Source organism: Lampetra planeri, chromosome 25 (assembly GCF_965212315.1).
Source record: "Lampetra planeri chromosome 25, kcLamPlan1.2.h2, whole genome shotgun sequence".
Classification (NCBI taxonomy): Eukaryota; Metazoa; Chordata; class Hyperoartia; order Petromyzontiformes; family Petromyzontidae; genus Lampetra; species Lampetra planeri.
In genome coordinates, this window is record NC_136131.1 from 131,343 (window position 1) to 148,055 (window position 16,713).

Genomic DNA, 16,713 nt, shown 5'->3' on the forward strand with positions numbered 1-16,713 from the left:
CGGAGGAAACACAAGTTGCCGGACAATGTCAGCTAGCATTTTCCAGTCGCGGGCCAAGCGCAGCTGGTCTCGCTCTGATGGTGTAGTGGTCTAGCCCCTTCGCGGACAAAGGTCGTCCGTAATGGGTGTGATGCTTCTGGGGGTGATAGGGAGTTGGTGGCAGCTCGCTTGTCCTCCAGGGCGGACGCAAGGTTTTTAAGGACTTGGTTGTGACGCCAAGTGTAGCGTCCTTGGGTGAGGCTTGTTTTACACCCTGTGAGAATGTGCCTGAGGTTGGCTGGCATGGAACAGAGGGCACAGTCCGGATCTTCACCATACCATTGGTGAAGATTAACTGGTGTTGGAAGGACGTCATATGTTGCTCTGATGGAAAAGCTCAACCGCCTCGCTTCCATGGCCCACAGATCCTTCCAGCTGATCTTCCGCTTCTCCACACTGTCCCATCGAGTCCACTGTCCCTGTTTGGCAAGAGAGACTGCCTTGGCCCACCTTGCAGCCTCCTCCTGATGGCGTACTTCCTGCACTACCATCTTCCGCCGCTCTGGTGCAGTGGCCTTACTCCAAGCAGCACGGCTAGTTAGCCCAAGGCCTCCTCTCCCTTGCTGAACATGACCCACAATGTCAGCATGTCTGAGGGCTGTTGTTGCCTCCTGGACTGCTGTTCCTGGCCTCCATTTGCGCCCAGTTGCCAAGGTCGGCGCGTTGTTGCTCACCACTGGGTCTCGAGATTCATTCAGTGTCATCTGGAGCCTGGTTTTTGCACACTTGAATTCCTCTGTTAGACTGGTGAGGGGCAGCTTGAGGACACCATCTCCATAGAGGCCTATGGTGGTAAGGCATCGTGGAACTCCGAGCCACTTCTTTAAGTACCCTGTGACTCCTCTTTCCATCTTCTCCACTGTTGAGATTGGAACCTCATACACTGCTAGGGGCCACAACACCCGGGGTAGGAAATCAAACTGCAGACACCAGGCCTTTAACTTTCCAGGTAGCTGGGTGTTGTCGATGGACTGTAGGCTACAACTGATGTCTTTGCGCAGCTGTTGCACCTGTTTTTTGTCCTTCAGGCTTGCATCATACCACCTTCCAAGGCTTTTTAGCGGCTGCTCAGACACTGTTGGGATTGGGTCATCTCCGATGAAGAATTTCAGGTCAGTGAGTACTCCCTTCACAATCGAGATGCTGCGTGACTTGGATGGTTTAATCTTCATACGGGCCCAGCTGATGTTCTCCTCGAGGTTTCTGAGCAGTCTCCTGGTGCATGGGACAGTGGTGGTCAATGTTGTAATGTCGTCCATGTAGGCTCTGAGTGGAGGGAGGCGAAAACCAGAGTCGACTCGCTGTCCACCAGCAACCCATTTTGAGGATCTGATGATAACCTCCATTGCCATTATGAATGCCAATGGAGAAATGGTACATCCCGCCATTATACCTACATTCAGGCACTGCCATGAGGTGGTGAACTCTGAGGTGGTGAAGCAGAATTTCAGATCCTGGAAGTACGACTTCACCAGGGTTGTGATGATGTCCGGTATGTGGAAAAACCTGAAGGCAGACCACAGGAGTTCATGGGGCACAGAGCCAAATGCGTTGGCGAGGTCGAGGAAGACTACATGGAGGTCCCTTTTCTCCACCTTGGCCATTTGGATCTGGTGCCATATCATGCTGGAATGTTCCAAGCAGCCAGAGAACCCTGATATTCCTGCCGTCTGTACAGATGTATCGACGTATGCATTCCTTTGCAGGTACTCGGCCATCCTCTGGGCAATGACCCGAAAGAAGATTTTACCCTCGACATTCAGTAAGGAGATTGGGCGGAATTGGCTGATGTTCACTGCATCCTTCTCCTTAGGGATCAGGACCCCGCCTGCCCTACGCCACACTTTGGGTATTATCTTCTTTTGCCAAGCTGTTCTCATAAGCCTCCAGAGGAACCTCAGGACGTCCGGTGCGTTCTTATACACTTTGTACGGGACTCCATTTGGCCCCGGGGCTGATGCTGTTCTTGCCCGTCGAACTGTGTTTTCCACCTCTTTCCATGTCGGAGGGCTGGTCTCAATATGATGTTCCGGGGGTTCAATGGGTGGGATATCTGATGGGATGGCCAGATGTTCATGTCGCTTTGAGTCAAAGTTTGTTGTTCTCAGGTGCTCCTCTAGGTCTTTCTTTGTTGTTTTTAGAGCTCCACTTTTTTCCTTCGTGAAGAGACTTTTAAGGAACTTGAAGGGATCTTTATAGAATCGAGTTCTAGTTTGTTCTTTCTTCCTTCTGCGTTTCCGTAGGTTCTCTGCTCTACGGAGGGATGCCAACCGGGTTTTGATGTCAGCCTGAAGTGCCTCTATGCCCTCCTTTTCCACTTCCGAGGCCTTTTTCCACTGTTTCTTAAGCTGTCTCCTTTCTTGAACGAGGCGCTTGATTTCTTGTTGCCTCCAGGAAACTGGTGGGGTTGGAACCTTTCTCCCACCTTTTGCCTTTTGCACTCCAAAGCTTTCTACCCCGTACTCATAGATGATGTCCCCCATCCTCTCCAACTTCTTCTCCACTGTGCCTCGAAGTTTCTCGAGGGTCAAGGTAAGGTCAGTATTCACTATTTCCCACAACTTCTTGTCACTGGTGCCAGGCCACTTCACATAAGGTCTGTGCCCTGGTAGTCTCCTCTCGACTGCAGGTCTGGGAGGCTGGGTGAGTTCCACTCCTGTTGTTGGTTCCACCTGAGTTGTTACTTCGGTGCTTGAGTTTACGTCCTCCATGACAGTGGTACTGATGCACTGCAAACTATGGTTTGCGTCCAGTTGCTGTGCTTCATTCGACTGATTTGATCGCTTTCGCAGAAAGTAATCAATGCGAGGCCTCTGTCTCTCTTTACCCAAACACCCCTTCTTCCGCTGGTGGATCCTCAACCCATGGTGTGATGTAACTTTCCTCCAACCACAGACATATACATAACTAATTGTGGAACTTCGATTGACAACTTCAATCTGCTCTCTTGCGAGTGACGGATTTAGAAGGGCGCCGACAAATGGGGTTAAAAATCAGTCATGGACATGGCAGCCAAGGGAGGAAATGTGATCAAGATGATGGTGGCCATTGCAGGAGAGCGCGCACCACAATCTGAACATGTGTGAGGGGGAGATGAATTGCAGCGGAAGGGATGAGGCAGTGGCAACACTGAGGGGGAGGGAAGTCTTACTCCATTCGTCAAGTTCAGGATTGCGCATCGAGTGTTTTTTGTTTGTTTTGTTATCATGGAAGGAACACTGAATAATAATAATAATGTTCAACTTGTAACGCGCCTCTGTCGCATAGTAATCACTCACTCTCGTACTCGCGAAGAAGAATCACATGGAAGGATAATATATCGTATTGGTTCTTTCGGTAAAGTCACGTAGAAGGGAAATAATAAAATAATAAAACATAAAATACAATTCTCACGAAGTTTCGGCCACAACGCAAGCAGCTGTCCTCAGGTGAAGAACAGGTCTGTCGGAAAGACAGCTGTCTTTACGTGACTTTACCGAAAGAACCAAGAAGATGAATCCCTGCAGTCACGAAAGCTTTAAATCGAAAGATGATAATATACTTCCATTTTTATCATAGAAGAATAATAATAAGATGAATAGGTGCTGGGAGCTCATGTTGTGAGCTCACTCGTCCTGCCGTGACTGCAGGCAGGCCTAAGCATTGCACAGAGCAAGCCACGGCTTGACAACACCTCAATGTGATGGAAATAAGAATAAGCTTTTACCCTTTCCAGCAATTACACAGGAGGTGTTAAGCTGTTCGGACATCAATTAGACACCTATTCCAAGGCATCAAGTCTGCATTAACCACACATGCTTGTGGTAAAACATGCAAACAAACATGTTCTGATAATTCATTATGTAACACGATTTTTGTTGTTGGGTAGTAAGTGTTATTTTCTAATTGCTTATGCCTCAAAGTATAGAAAATGGCTATTATTCCCGACAAAGGGGCCGTCAATAAATTACGTCACACACCTCGGGGGGGGGGGGGGGGGTCAGACATTTGTGACGATGTGTGACAAGGGGGGGAGGGGGAGTTTGAGAAATGTGACGTCACATCAAAATGCGCAACTTTAAATACATTTTAACAATAAAATTGTTATAACATTAATTTTGATAAATTTTCATTATTGACTATTTGATTATTTAAATTTACCAAGGTCACCTTTATTTATTCCATGAAGGAGTATTTTTCTTCTCCATGGGAGAATGGAGAAGCATACATTTTGTACATTTTTTGAATGGTTGTTAGTAAACATTTTGATTTTAATGATTCTACCAGGGCTTTTCATTCTGTGGAATTAGTATGATTGTTATAATTGTACTCTCCAAAACTTAAACTTCAAATCTAGATTGTACTCTCCATTTAGCTTCGTTCTACTACAAAGTTTCAAGTATTTTTTATAGTTATAATTACTTTTCATATTTTATAATTATAAGAGAATTTCAATATAATATTCTGAACATCTGCAGTTTTAGTTAGACGTTGAATATTTTCAAGTGAGTTTTATGCTAAATTTCAGCTTTTCAACGCCTCCTACAACATCCGAGTGGAGCGCCACGTTCAATACGCACGACAATGACAATAGTTTAAAGTGATTTGAAGCATGTTTTATTTTCAAAATATAAATATGGTTTTGGGGGGAGGCAGAGATTTGTGACGTCATATTTGAGGGGGGTCTGACTTTTTGTGACGAGGGGGGGGGAGGGGGAGTCAAAAATCGGCCAAAATCACGTAACGTAATTTATAGACGGCCCCAAACTTTGCTTTTGTGGCCAGGACTTTACGTGAAGGAATGACACAAATGTACACGTTTTATCATTGAAAATAGGTAAATTTCAAAATATCACTGTCATGGTCACAAAAGCAAAGTTTGTGGGGAATAACAGCCATTTTCTGTACTTTTGAGGCATAAGCAATGAGAAAATAACACTTACTACCCAGGAACAAAATGGATTTTATTTTATTACACAGTGTTATAATGTAGCTATTGTCTTTGTTTTATCACAAGCATGTGTGGGTTAATGCAGAATCGACGCTTTGCAGTAGGTGTCTATTTGGTGTTCAAACATCGTAACACCCTCCCGTATTAATGCTGGATTAGGGTAAAGCACGTTTTTTTTCTTCTCAGAATTTTTATGTTGGCAAACGGGTCCCCGACACAGCACTCTCTGTTCGCACGCTCTAGGAGAGAGAGGGAGGGAGATAGATTCGGAGGAGCGGGAAACCACAGACAAGTGGGAAGACGGCTGGAACTGGCGCCAGTAATTGTTGCAAGCTCTGCGGTCCTACATTGCGATGTTTGGCCAACCCCATTGACGAATGTTTATCCGGAGTCACCGGACAAAAACCCCTGCTTGCAAAGGGGGGGGGGGGGGTAGCACTCAATCCCCGTAAATATGGAATACAAATGGAAATTAAGAATAAACTATTGCATGTGAAGTATTGGAATGACGGCAGGAAACCACTTGACGGGTAGCACACTTTTTATTAAACCTTGACTTGTCACGATACAACGTGTGGTCACTATTCCTCTGACTACACACACTTCACTTGACACGTGTGGTCACTATTCCTCTGACTACACACACTTCACTTGACACGTGTAGTTACTATGCCTCTGACTACACACACTTCACTTGACACGTGTAGTTACTATGCCTCTGACTACACACACTTCACTTGACACGTGTAGTTACTATGGCTCACACTGCATGCTCACACTGCACTCCGCCCCGTAACGTCCGTGGAGCCTACAGGCCCACCCCAGCTTGGGCGTGGGCCACAACCTCTGAGTCCCAAGGGCCGGCCCTCTCACGGACGCTCGGCCCCGGGTCCCAGGGTTCCGCCTCTGGGTCACACAGAGCCCCGGCCCCTACAGGACAGCGGGACTAGGTACCGCAGGGCCCTATCTCTTCCTCCTCCGTCTTCAGTCTTCGCTGGTCACTCGCTCCCCGTGCGCCTGTGCGCACCACCTTATATAGCCCCCGCTCACGGGAGACGGAGCGTATGCGGACCTCGACGTGAGCATCCCCCTTAGTTGACCAATCCCCGCGCGCTTGCCCCAGGATCCCATCGCTGTCAGCGCGCGTCACTGATACCCAACCAATCACTGCCTCATAACCCCCGACCCCGCGCTGACCCCTGATCCTTCACCGTCAGCGCGCGTCACCAACACACACAGCCAATCACTACGCGCTGGCACACGATCCCTACCCCAGCGCGTATCACCACTACACATGTATACGATGATTGCTTAAATGCCTAAGGAACTCAAAGTGTCTTACATCTCATCTCATCCGTAGGGCACCATCAGTGGCAGCTGTCCCTGTGCAGCACTCGGTGACTTTGCACCGGACTGCCAGTGGGCCTCAGTATATCTTTTTTTACCCAATGGCCTGCTCAATCTTGCTGTGCTGCCATCATACCCTGGAGATGGCGACCTCAATACCACGTGTTAGTAAGGGGGTTTCACTGATGTGTGTGTGACCACCAACCCTCACTACCTCCACAGTTCTGGGTTGCAGGTCGTCATTTGCAGCACAGCCACTGGCCGCTGGCCATGCACATCGTGAAGCTGCGCATCTCTCTGTTGTGCATCTCTTTGTTGTGCATCTGCAACTCGCGTGCATGTGTGTGCACGATCGCCAGGCAGTGTCGCGGTTAGCGCACTGTACTTTAAACCTGGCGACCCACCGAGTTTGAATCCCGTTCACGGCCAATGTCAGTGACGATTATCTGAACCGGTCCTGGGCCTCCCCTAAGTCAAGTCAGCCTCAAATGAGCACCCCGTGTGGTGTATTAATAACATCGCCACTGGCGGAGACGAAAGGCGGCCGGGCATGTTGCTGGCCACCCACCCCCACGTGGTGCCACTCACTAACAGCACTTGCCCCCACGGTCTCTGCTAAGGCTACGCGTGGGGTTCTCTGCCTTTGATCACCAGGTAAGGTCGTGCAACTGCCCTCGGCGCCCATGTCGGTCCGCTTGGCCCAGCACGCGCTCACGCCGGGCCCGTCCTCGCCGAGTCCGCCGCCTCCGTGCGCCGCCCTGCGCCGGCCGAAAACCGTGAGTCGCCTGCAGCAGTAGGGCCGGCAGCGGCAGCCGCAGTCGGCGGGCGCAGCCACTTCAAGAGGACCGTAGGTCCGCTGTCAAGAAGCAGAACAGTGGCGGCTCCTGCAAAATCTCTCAGGGGGGGGCAAATGTCTGGATGATTTATAAGGATAAGGTCCACCCATGCAAAGGATAAATTAACAGCTTAAGCATGTAAAGGCAACTTCACTTCTTTAATATTAATGAAAAATAAAGTGACTCTTACAATACATCTTGTTTGTTTCTATACTCACTATTAATACAATCCACTCAAGTTTCTTTTATTAAAGATTCCACTAGGTGGCGATAAATAATATTTTTGGATGAAACGTGCTTACGTATGATGACGTAAGCACGTTAGTGCGAGCCCTCCCGGAAGCCATAGAGAATGCATTGCAGCGCCCCCCGTTCGAAAAAAAACATCTTTGAATGTAAGTCTATGGGAACACTCTGGGCGATTCTCAGCCGGAGTGAAATCGCCCAAAAAGAGGCGGTACTCCACAGAACGTGACATGACGATGATTGGACTATATCCAGAGGCACAGTGACGGCTAGCGTGACTCGGTGGTTGAATGACATTGGTGGTGCGTCGCCCAATCGCCCTAATGAAGAAACCGCCCCTGAAGCAGAAGGCTCGTTGTCTTGCTGGTTATCTTTAGAAATTAATCTGTGGCTGTAGGAACCATTCTGTAGCAAACATTCTGACTACCGAATTTGTTCAGCTTTTAGAAAATACAGTGTGATGCTGTTTCTCGACTGGATGATATCCCCCCCATCGTAGATAGTAAGTCTGAACGTTTGTTAACGTGCACTCGTATGAGTCCAGCCCATTATGAATACGCCAAGCTGATCACACGAAGTAGGCTCTTTGTAATAACGGCACTGTTTTAAGTATGTTGCGAAACTCAGACTCGGGAATAGACCCCGAACATCAGCCACCGGGAGCTAGTTCCAGGGGCCGGAGACCCCCAATCTGCGCTGGGGTCATAGCATGCGAGGTATGTTCGCAGGTCTAGCAGATCACCGCCTGCCACGCATCGTAGATGCCGTCTACGATGCGAGTGAGACTGCTACAGATTTTTTTTTATCAACCAGGTGGCCGGGCGTGGTTCTGGCCACCCACCCTCTCGTGTGCCGTGTTGGCTTTCATAGGTGCTCGCTAACAACACTTGCCACAACAGTCAAAGGTTATACAGGAGGTCTTTGTCTTTTGCAGGCTTCAGCGAGATTGAGGGGAAGAGATCCTCTGGTGCAAGATCTCGACCACACACTTTCCTTACAGGAGCCTTAACTCACTCTTGAAACATCACATCCACAGATAATCATAACATGCATTGTGTCTTTAAAACATCCCGGGACACGATGTAGGTGTGTATCAATTAAATAGCAGATGCTTATATTGTATGGGTTGCTTCATCAACTGTAGAGCGTTTAGCTGCTATATTTCCACGTGATAAGCCACTTCGTTGAGCTATCATTTGTGGCCTGGTCGCTTCTGAAAAAGAGCCACATAGCTCAGTGAGCCTTACCTGGTAAAATAAAAAATAGTTTTAAATAGTTTATATAGTTTTAACTAATGCGTGAATTACTTTGAGATTTATATTTTAATATAAAGTGGTATGCTCAGTTTTTCGGCTTGTTCTGCATGTTGTTTGATGTCATGGACATGTGCCATAGTTACGCCTTACAAGCACAATTTTTTTGCCATAAATGATATGCACTGTACTGTACTCAAGGCAATATATTATTACTCTCATGTGTCATTTGTACAGTTATGGAATTGGCCTTGTGTTATTTAACATTTAACACGTTTAAGAATTTAAAACATTTAACAAATTCAAAATGTACGTGCATCATAATTATTATTCAATTGACGTGTAATAAGCATGGGCTGTTTTAAGTGGTATTTTAAATCGGGGTTTTACGGTTGTCTGTCTTAAGCGGTAGAATTATGTCGGATTTTTGTTCTCACTTGGAGTCTAATTTCAGGTCGCCACCTTCTCCGCTGTAGACCAAACCCAGACATACCTCGGAGTCAGCACTAGGTCTGCTTTTCTAAATTGTGTAGCTTACCATAATACATTTCAACACAATATCGGTACCAGATCTTGGAACAAAGAATTCCTGCCACCCGAACACAGATCGTGCCAATTCTCAGACCGATGGCGACCCTAATTATATTCTCCAAAGTGACAACTACCAGTGGGAACCCGTGTGCCATCCACAACCGATGGGAATTCTGAGAAAATATTGGGGCAATTTAATGACGTTGTGGCTAAACATTGATGCTATGAGGTTTGTGGTGCCTTTTGAATATGTAACGTAACGAAAAGCAACATGTGAATGTGTATCGAGAAAAAAATATCTACAGTAGTGTCCAGGTATATTACCAGCTGGGCGTGGATCAGTCGTGGAAATTACACATTCATATGGCAAGGACGAATATCTTTATAAAAAATTGTTCACACACCTTTGCGGCTAAGTGCAAGTGCATTAATAAAAGAACAACCTGTGGTATATGCCTGCAAGTGTATTTTGCTCTACCCCTCTACTGTACACCCATGATATTTTTAGCTCTGAAAAAATATATAGAGCAATCGGGTTTCGGTTTCTGTGAAATTAAACCCATGCCAGCAAGCCCTGCATGGCTAGAGGGCAGGGCCTCAATGTGTGAGCCCCTCAGTTCAACACACGTGCTCAGCACATGGCCCGAGCTGGCAAGTGGCATCCACCACCAACCTCATCCCAGGGTCGTGTTATTCAATAGGCCACAGTAGACTGTGCCTAGGGCCTACGAAAAAATGCGTTGACCATGTTATTTTGTTTGTATGATCAAAAAATACATTAAGATATCTTCTTGAATATATTGATATAGCAAAGATAGGCACAGTGTAGATGCAGAGGCCGTCATGTCCATGTTTTTTCATAAGATGAGAGAAATTAACACCGGAGATTAACGTTTTTGAGATTTTTTTAATTGCAAAATTCGCAACAACATATTCAAATTGTGTTGTTTGCACAATCTCATTCTCAATAGATAGTAGCAAGGGAAGACAAGGCGGCGTTGGTGTGCTATGGACGAAGTACGCGTGGATCAAGCGGAGTGACAGTGGTGGTAGTAGTAACACGGGCAGCAGCAGTACCATCTAGAGTTATCACTGAAGGCCTACGAAACAGAAGTGCCTAGGGCAGGGGTCGGCAACCTGCGGCTCCGGAGCCGCATGCGGCTCTTTTGAACCTTGACCGCGGCTCCGGGGCGGATGCTAGCGAGGGGAGGAGGCGCACTGTGACACCTGCTCTGGCGTTGCCGCTGCTGACAGGTCGCCGCTCAGCTCCACACTGCCCGCCCGGTGACAGGCAATAACGTTGCCGTTGCTTTGTCACATGTTTGGAAGAAGTAAAAACCTTCCTGGGCAGCAAAGAGCTCACCTTTGCTGAGCTGGAACAGCCAGAGTGGCTGGAAAAATTACATTTTATGGTAGACATGACAGCACATCTAAACACGCTAAATACAACCCTTCAGGGGAAAGGAGGCACAGCCCTGCACATGCTGGAGGAGGTTTTGGCATTCGAGCGCAAGTTGACAGTGTTTGTCAAAGATTTACAGAGAGGTACACTGTCTCACTTTCCCTCTTTGAGAGAGTTCAAACAAAGTCATGATACGATAAATTTGGAATATTTCAAGTCTGCAATCACCACAATGCAAAGTTCGTTTGGGAAACGATTCTGTGAGTTCAGAGAGGAAAAAACGACATTATCCTTCCCTGTCACTCCCCTGGCGATCGATCCATCCCTATTGAATATGACTGCATTTGCAGGTGTAAGTCAACCTGATCTTGAGATGGAACTGGCTGATATAGCCGACAAAGATATATGGGTGTCCAAGTTCAAATGCTTGACCGCTACTCTTGAGGATGTTGCCCGTCAGAAGGCCATTCTGGCTCAGAATCATAAATGGAGTGATATTGAAAACCTTCCCAAACAGGACAAACTTGTATTCGAAACATGGAATGCCATCCCCAACACTTATATAAACATGAAAAAGTATGCATTTGGAGTCCTGTCGATCTTCGGCTCCACATATGTATGTGAGCAGGTCTTCTCCAACATGAACTATATTAAAAACAAACATCGATCACGCCTCACAGATGACAGCTTGCAAGCCTGTGTAGTAACGCTTATGACTCGTTCACACCGGAGTTGGAGGCACACTTGTTTATTTAACACCACACGTTGTGACATACACACTGAGGGGGTATCGGCCCCCTCACCCGTCTATCTGAGGACACACCTCTAGGCTAACCCTAGCCTGCCTCTGAGTCCTCCTCTAATGGGCTAGGGGAGGCTATCTTGGCCCGACACTGGTCAGTCGGGCCCGGTACCCAGAGTCCAGACCAGCACTGGCTCTGGCTCTGGTACCACGCCACTGGCTCGAGCCTGCGCGGTCCTGATAAGGACGGCGTGCCAGGGGGAGACCAGGGCTCTATCTAGGACGTCTTCCGTCTCCTCTTCTTAGCTAACACAACACTGCCGAGCCCCTCGATACATTCCCCTTTTATACCCAACCCCTCCCTGAGGGGTGGGGCCCCGGGGGATCATAATGACCGAATCGACCCCCCAGGGTGTCTGGCGCGGACGTCGCAGAGGGCACCTGCTCGTGCACACATGTAGCCCCGCCTACTGTGTTTGTTTACCATAGGCTGCCATGCATAACGGGCTCTCTCTCTAACACCCCTACATCACTCCCCCCCGCATAGCATGCAGCCGTCCCGGCTGCCAACATACAAAAATTTGACAATAAAGGTGCCTTCACCCCCTGACCGCGCGTGTGCCTCACTATTTTTGAACAATAACAGGAACCAGAACAAGAACGCAACAGCAAGATGAGAAAACAACCCGTCGCACCCCCCCCGAATAAATACGAATTCCGTAAAAAGAACAGCCTATATACAATCAGCAGGGAACCCACCACGCACACACAACACACGGTGAAGCCAACATATGTACATCCGAGGAGTGGGGAACACACCACCCACACAACATCCAATGAACACAACAGCTATGTACACATTTTCCGGCCTCACAACAGTTTGCGCATTTTAGCGCGCGTCCTTGCAGCGGGCCCCTCACACGGGGTAACCGCGTGTGGCGGACCATCAGGTGGCAATTGTCCGTCTTGGGGTGAGCATTCATCCGACTCCGCGTGACCCTCGGTATCCGCAGGAGGGGTGATTGGGCGTGAGCCCGTCACTCCTGATGCACCTGAAGGTGGCACAGCCGGCAAGGCATTAGGTGAGAGCGACGGAGACGGACCCAGCGAGTCGGCCGACCCCCCACATGCTTGGCCACGCGCGTGTGAAGTGTGATTGTGTACCGCAGAGAAGGGTTTTAACCTAGAGGGGTGCACGAACCATCGCCGCTTCCCCCACTTGATGCGCACGCACTGCGGTCGTAACACCTCCACCACTTCCACAGGGCCCCGCCACGGCCGCACCAGTTTAGAGGAGGTTGCCAGTGGCACCTGGGGGCAGTGCAGCCATGCCTTGTCCCCCGGCTTCCACTGCAGCATGTGCGCTCGACTCAATCTGAGGCGCTCATTCGCCTTCTGACGGAGGTCAGAGTTTTGCATTGCAGCATCCCGTGCCTCGGTCAATTTGTCCAGATTAAATTTAACGTGGTCAGCCAGATTAGTTTTTCCCTGCGGCACGGGGATCTGCAACTGGGCACGAACAGGCGGGTCTGGTTCTCGGCCGTACATGAGGTAAAAGGGAGAAAACCCCGTAGCTGCATGGGGTGCCATCCGGTACGCCGCCAAGACCCCCTGAATTTGTAGGTCCCAATCCGTTTGCGAGTCCGAAACTTGTTGTGATAACATGGACGTGATGGTGCGATGCAACCGTTCGACCATCCCGTCAGTTTGTGGGTGATATGGGGAGGTCCGAATTTTCTTTGTGCCCAGGAGATCACAGACTTGTCTGAGTAGTTTACCGGGAAAATTTCTGCCCTGGTCGGTCAGCAGCCTCTCCGGAGCACCTTTGTCCAGGACATAACCCTGAACAAAGGCCTCCACGATGGCTGCTGCCGACTGGTTGGCCAGAGGCCAGGCCATAGGCCAGCGTGTAAAATACTCGACACCAGTCAACAAATATCTATTCCCCCTGGGGGTGGCGGGGAATGGTCCCAAAATGTCCAGAGCGACCAGCTCGTTTATCCTGGACACTTTGATCGATTGCAAGGGCGGGTTAGACTCCCGTGCCGGCGGTTTGCGTTGTGCACATCGAGGGCATGATCCCAACAAATCCCCAACATCCCTCGTCATGCCAGGCCAATAAAAATCAAGTTGCAGCAAGGCGAGAGTCTTTTGGGTCCCCAGGTGTAGGAGGCGCTCATGAGCGGCCCATACCACCCTGCCCCGCAACCCAGTAGGGACCACCAGCCGATGTCGACGCGACTTCCCGTCCCAATGCATCAGCAGGCCTTGGCACATTTCCCATGCGTCGGAACCACCTCTTTTTCCCCCCGCCGCACCGCCAACGCGACGTCGCCACCCGAGGAGGGACACATCCTCCATCTGGAGGCGCCCCCAGTCAATGACGGGCAACCCCAACAGGGAATCCTTGCCCTGTTGTTCGATCGAATTAGTAACTACTGTATCGTCGTCGTTGGCGGCCGCCAAGACAGGAACCGATGTGTCCCCTGGAGGTCTGCAACGTCCAGACCCCAGGAGGCATGCACACTCGGAGGTGGTTGGCAAGCGCGACAGAGCGTCCGCGTTGGTGTGGCGAACGCCCTTACGGTATGTGGTTTGGAAATCGTAATCCTGGAGGACCTCCAACCATCGGGACAATTGTCCCGATGGCTGTTGAACCCTCAGGGCGTACTGCAGTGCCGCATGATCTGTGCGGACGGTGAAATGCCGACCGTACAGATATGGGCGATACTGTTGGATGAAATGGACAATTGCCAACAGTTCCCTACGGGTGACACAATATCGTTGCTCCGCTGGAGACAACACCCGACTGCCGTACGCAACCACACGTTCCACGCCGTCAACCACCTGGGAGAGCACGCCCCCAATACCCGTGTTGCTCGCATCAGTGTCGAGCAAGAATGGTTTTGAAAAATCAGGGTAAATCAGGGGAGGAGCGTTTACCAAAGCGTCCCGAAGGGAGCAAAAAGCAGCTTCCTCCTCCTGACCCCAGCAGAACCGAACCCCTTTTGATGTTAAAGCGTGTAGGGGTTTTGCTATAGTCGCAAAATTAGCGACGAAGCGTCTATAATACGACGCAAACCCAATAAAACTCCTAACCTCTCCCACTGAGGTGGGAGTCGGCCAGGAGCTTACACACTGCGTTTTGGCGGGATCGGTAGAAATACCTGAGCGTCCCACGATGTGCCCCAAATAACGCACCGACTCGCGTAACAAATGGCATTTTTGGGGCTTAAATTTCAAATTAGCAGCCCGCATCTTTAGGAAAACCGCCCGCAACCTCTGGAGATGTTCATCAAAAGTTTTGCCAAAGACAATAACGTCATCCAAATAAATCAGGCACGACTCCCATTGCAATCCAGCCAAAACCAATTCCATCAACCGCTGGAAAGTTGCCGGCGCTGAGTGTAAGCCCATCGGCAACCGGTTGAATTGAAACAGGCCGTGCGGAGTACGGAAAGCAGTTTTAGGCTTTGAATCATCGTCCAGAGGAAGCTGCCAGAATCCCGAAAGTAAGTCCAATGTGGAGAAGAATCGCGCTCCCGCCAAGGCGTCAAGCGATTCGTCCATCCGTGGGAGCGGGTATGCGTCGGCAACCGTAATTTTGTTAAGGCGCCGAAAGTCAACGCAAAACCGCAACGAACCGTCCTGCTTCTTAACCAGGACGATCGGCGCTCCCCAAGGGCTGTTGGAGGGAGAAATGATGTCGGCGGCTAGCATGTCATCAACAGCCGATTTGACATGGTCCTTTTCGGCGGGACTCAACCGAAAAGGATTCTGGCGTATTGGCGCGCTGTCACCCGTATCAATATGGTGACGCAGCAGATTAGTGCAGCCCAAATCGTATTTATCCCGACTGAAAACGTCGGAAAATTCCCTTAGTAGTGTCTTAAGACGTTGACGCTCTAAATTTGACAGGTCCGTCGATCCCGCACAAAGCGCCTCGAGCCACCCTTCATCGCTGTCCGAATGTGGTCGCGGTGCAGGGACAGCGCCGACATGACTCGCGACGGGTTCCTCACAGGGCACCGGCGTTGCGTGAGCAAGCACGGTCCCCTGTGGGACCACCACCGTCTGCGAGCCCACATTGAGGACCGCGATGAAGGGTTCTCCTTCCCCTCTCACTATGGTCTGGGCCGGGAGTAAATCAGGTCCACTGACCCCGGCCCTAGACGGTCCCAACAGAACCCCTTGAGCCCCAATGCCCTTAGCGAAGGGCCGCCGAAGTTTCAAGGGAATCAACATTTGCGCCCCCGGAGGAACGCGCACCGTTCTATCTACGAACGCCGGCACCGTCGCGAACGCCGTCCGGCTCGTAGCGGGGGATGGCAGAAACGCCATGCGTCGGCCCGATGGGAGCTCAATGCATCCCTGGTCGATTAATATCCTAATCGGCATTTTGGCCAGGAAGTCCGTCCCCAGCAGGCACGGAACCGCCAGCGAGGAGGAAACAAAAATCGGCCCAGACAATTTAATATCCCCGACACAAATTTGGGCACGAATTTGTCCGATGATGCCAAGTGAACCCCCGTTAGCAGCAAAGAATGGCACGTTAACAGGCATCAAAGGACGGCTTTGGGCAGGGAGAATGTTATAAATCAACTCCGAAATAATGGTCGCCGATGCTCCTGTATCGACCAGGATGCGCACCTCGACCCCATCGATGTGGCCCACAACGGCCGACGACCCTGACGACGCGGCTACAACCCGATGGGCCAACACGGACCACTGGCTGGGTTCAATCTGAGTACCCAGAGCGGTGCGTGTTGGTGCCATGGTACGCGATATTGGCCCCCCCTTCGCTGCGGTGTTTGAGTGTGTGACGGGCGTGTGCGTGGGCCAAGCATGAGGGGTGCCGCGACTCGCCGGATTATGATGGTGGAGCTTGTGACGAGGGCCAGCGTCCCGTTGAGGTGTCGTCCTGCGCTGCCCAGGAGAGCGGCACCCCGAGGCGACGTGGCCCCGGATGCCGCAGTTGTAACAGCGTGGAAGCGCTGGTGACGACGATGGATGTTGTAGACGGCTTGAACCGGCCCGGTCCTCCCGTACTCCCGCTCCATGCTGCCGTTGATGGTCGATGGCGCAAACCTCTTCCGCCGGGAGGGTGGCTGCAGCGACGGCACGCCCGCTCGCCGCCTTGCTGGCCTTCCGTCGTTGAGAGGACAGGTTTGCGTGGAGAAGACGGGCCGCTTGGAGGGAGCACATCTCTGCATCGTCCTGTGCGACAATGACGATGTCTAAGTCGTCCGCCAGCAAAAGTATCTTCTCTGTCACCATGGCGTCGACACCCTCGTCATCCATTCGTGGAAAGGCCTCCTTCGCCAGTGCCAGGAGGCTTGTGCGGTACGCCAGGGGCGACTCCTTCGTCCCTCGCTGGCGATCGTAAA

At 50.4% G+C, this 16,713-nt stretch overlaps 1 protein-coding gene across 3 annotated transcripts in view; it reads left to right on the forward strand.

The window, feature by feature from the left end:
- LOC144727193 (uncharacterized) overlaps positions 1-9,633 on the forward strand; it is a 122,822-nt gene extending 113,189 nt beyond the window's left edge. For all 3 annotated transcript variants that reach the window (XM_078605843.1, XM_078605844.1, XM_078605845.1), the window contains 2 exons: positions 6,971-7,092; positions 8,333-9,633. In XM_078605843.1, the coding sequence (XP_078461969.1) occupies positions 6,971-7,092; positions 8,333-8,407 (197 nt within the window). In that variant the 3' untranslated portion in view covers positions 8,408-9,633. The remainder of the gene's footprint in view (positions 1-6,970; positions 7,093-8,332) is intronic.
- Positions 9,634-16,713: the final 7,080 nt, after the last annotated feature.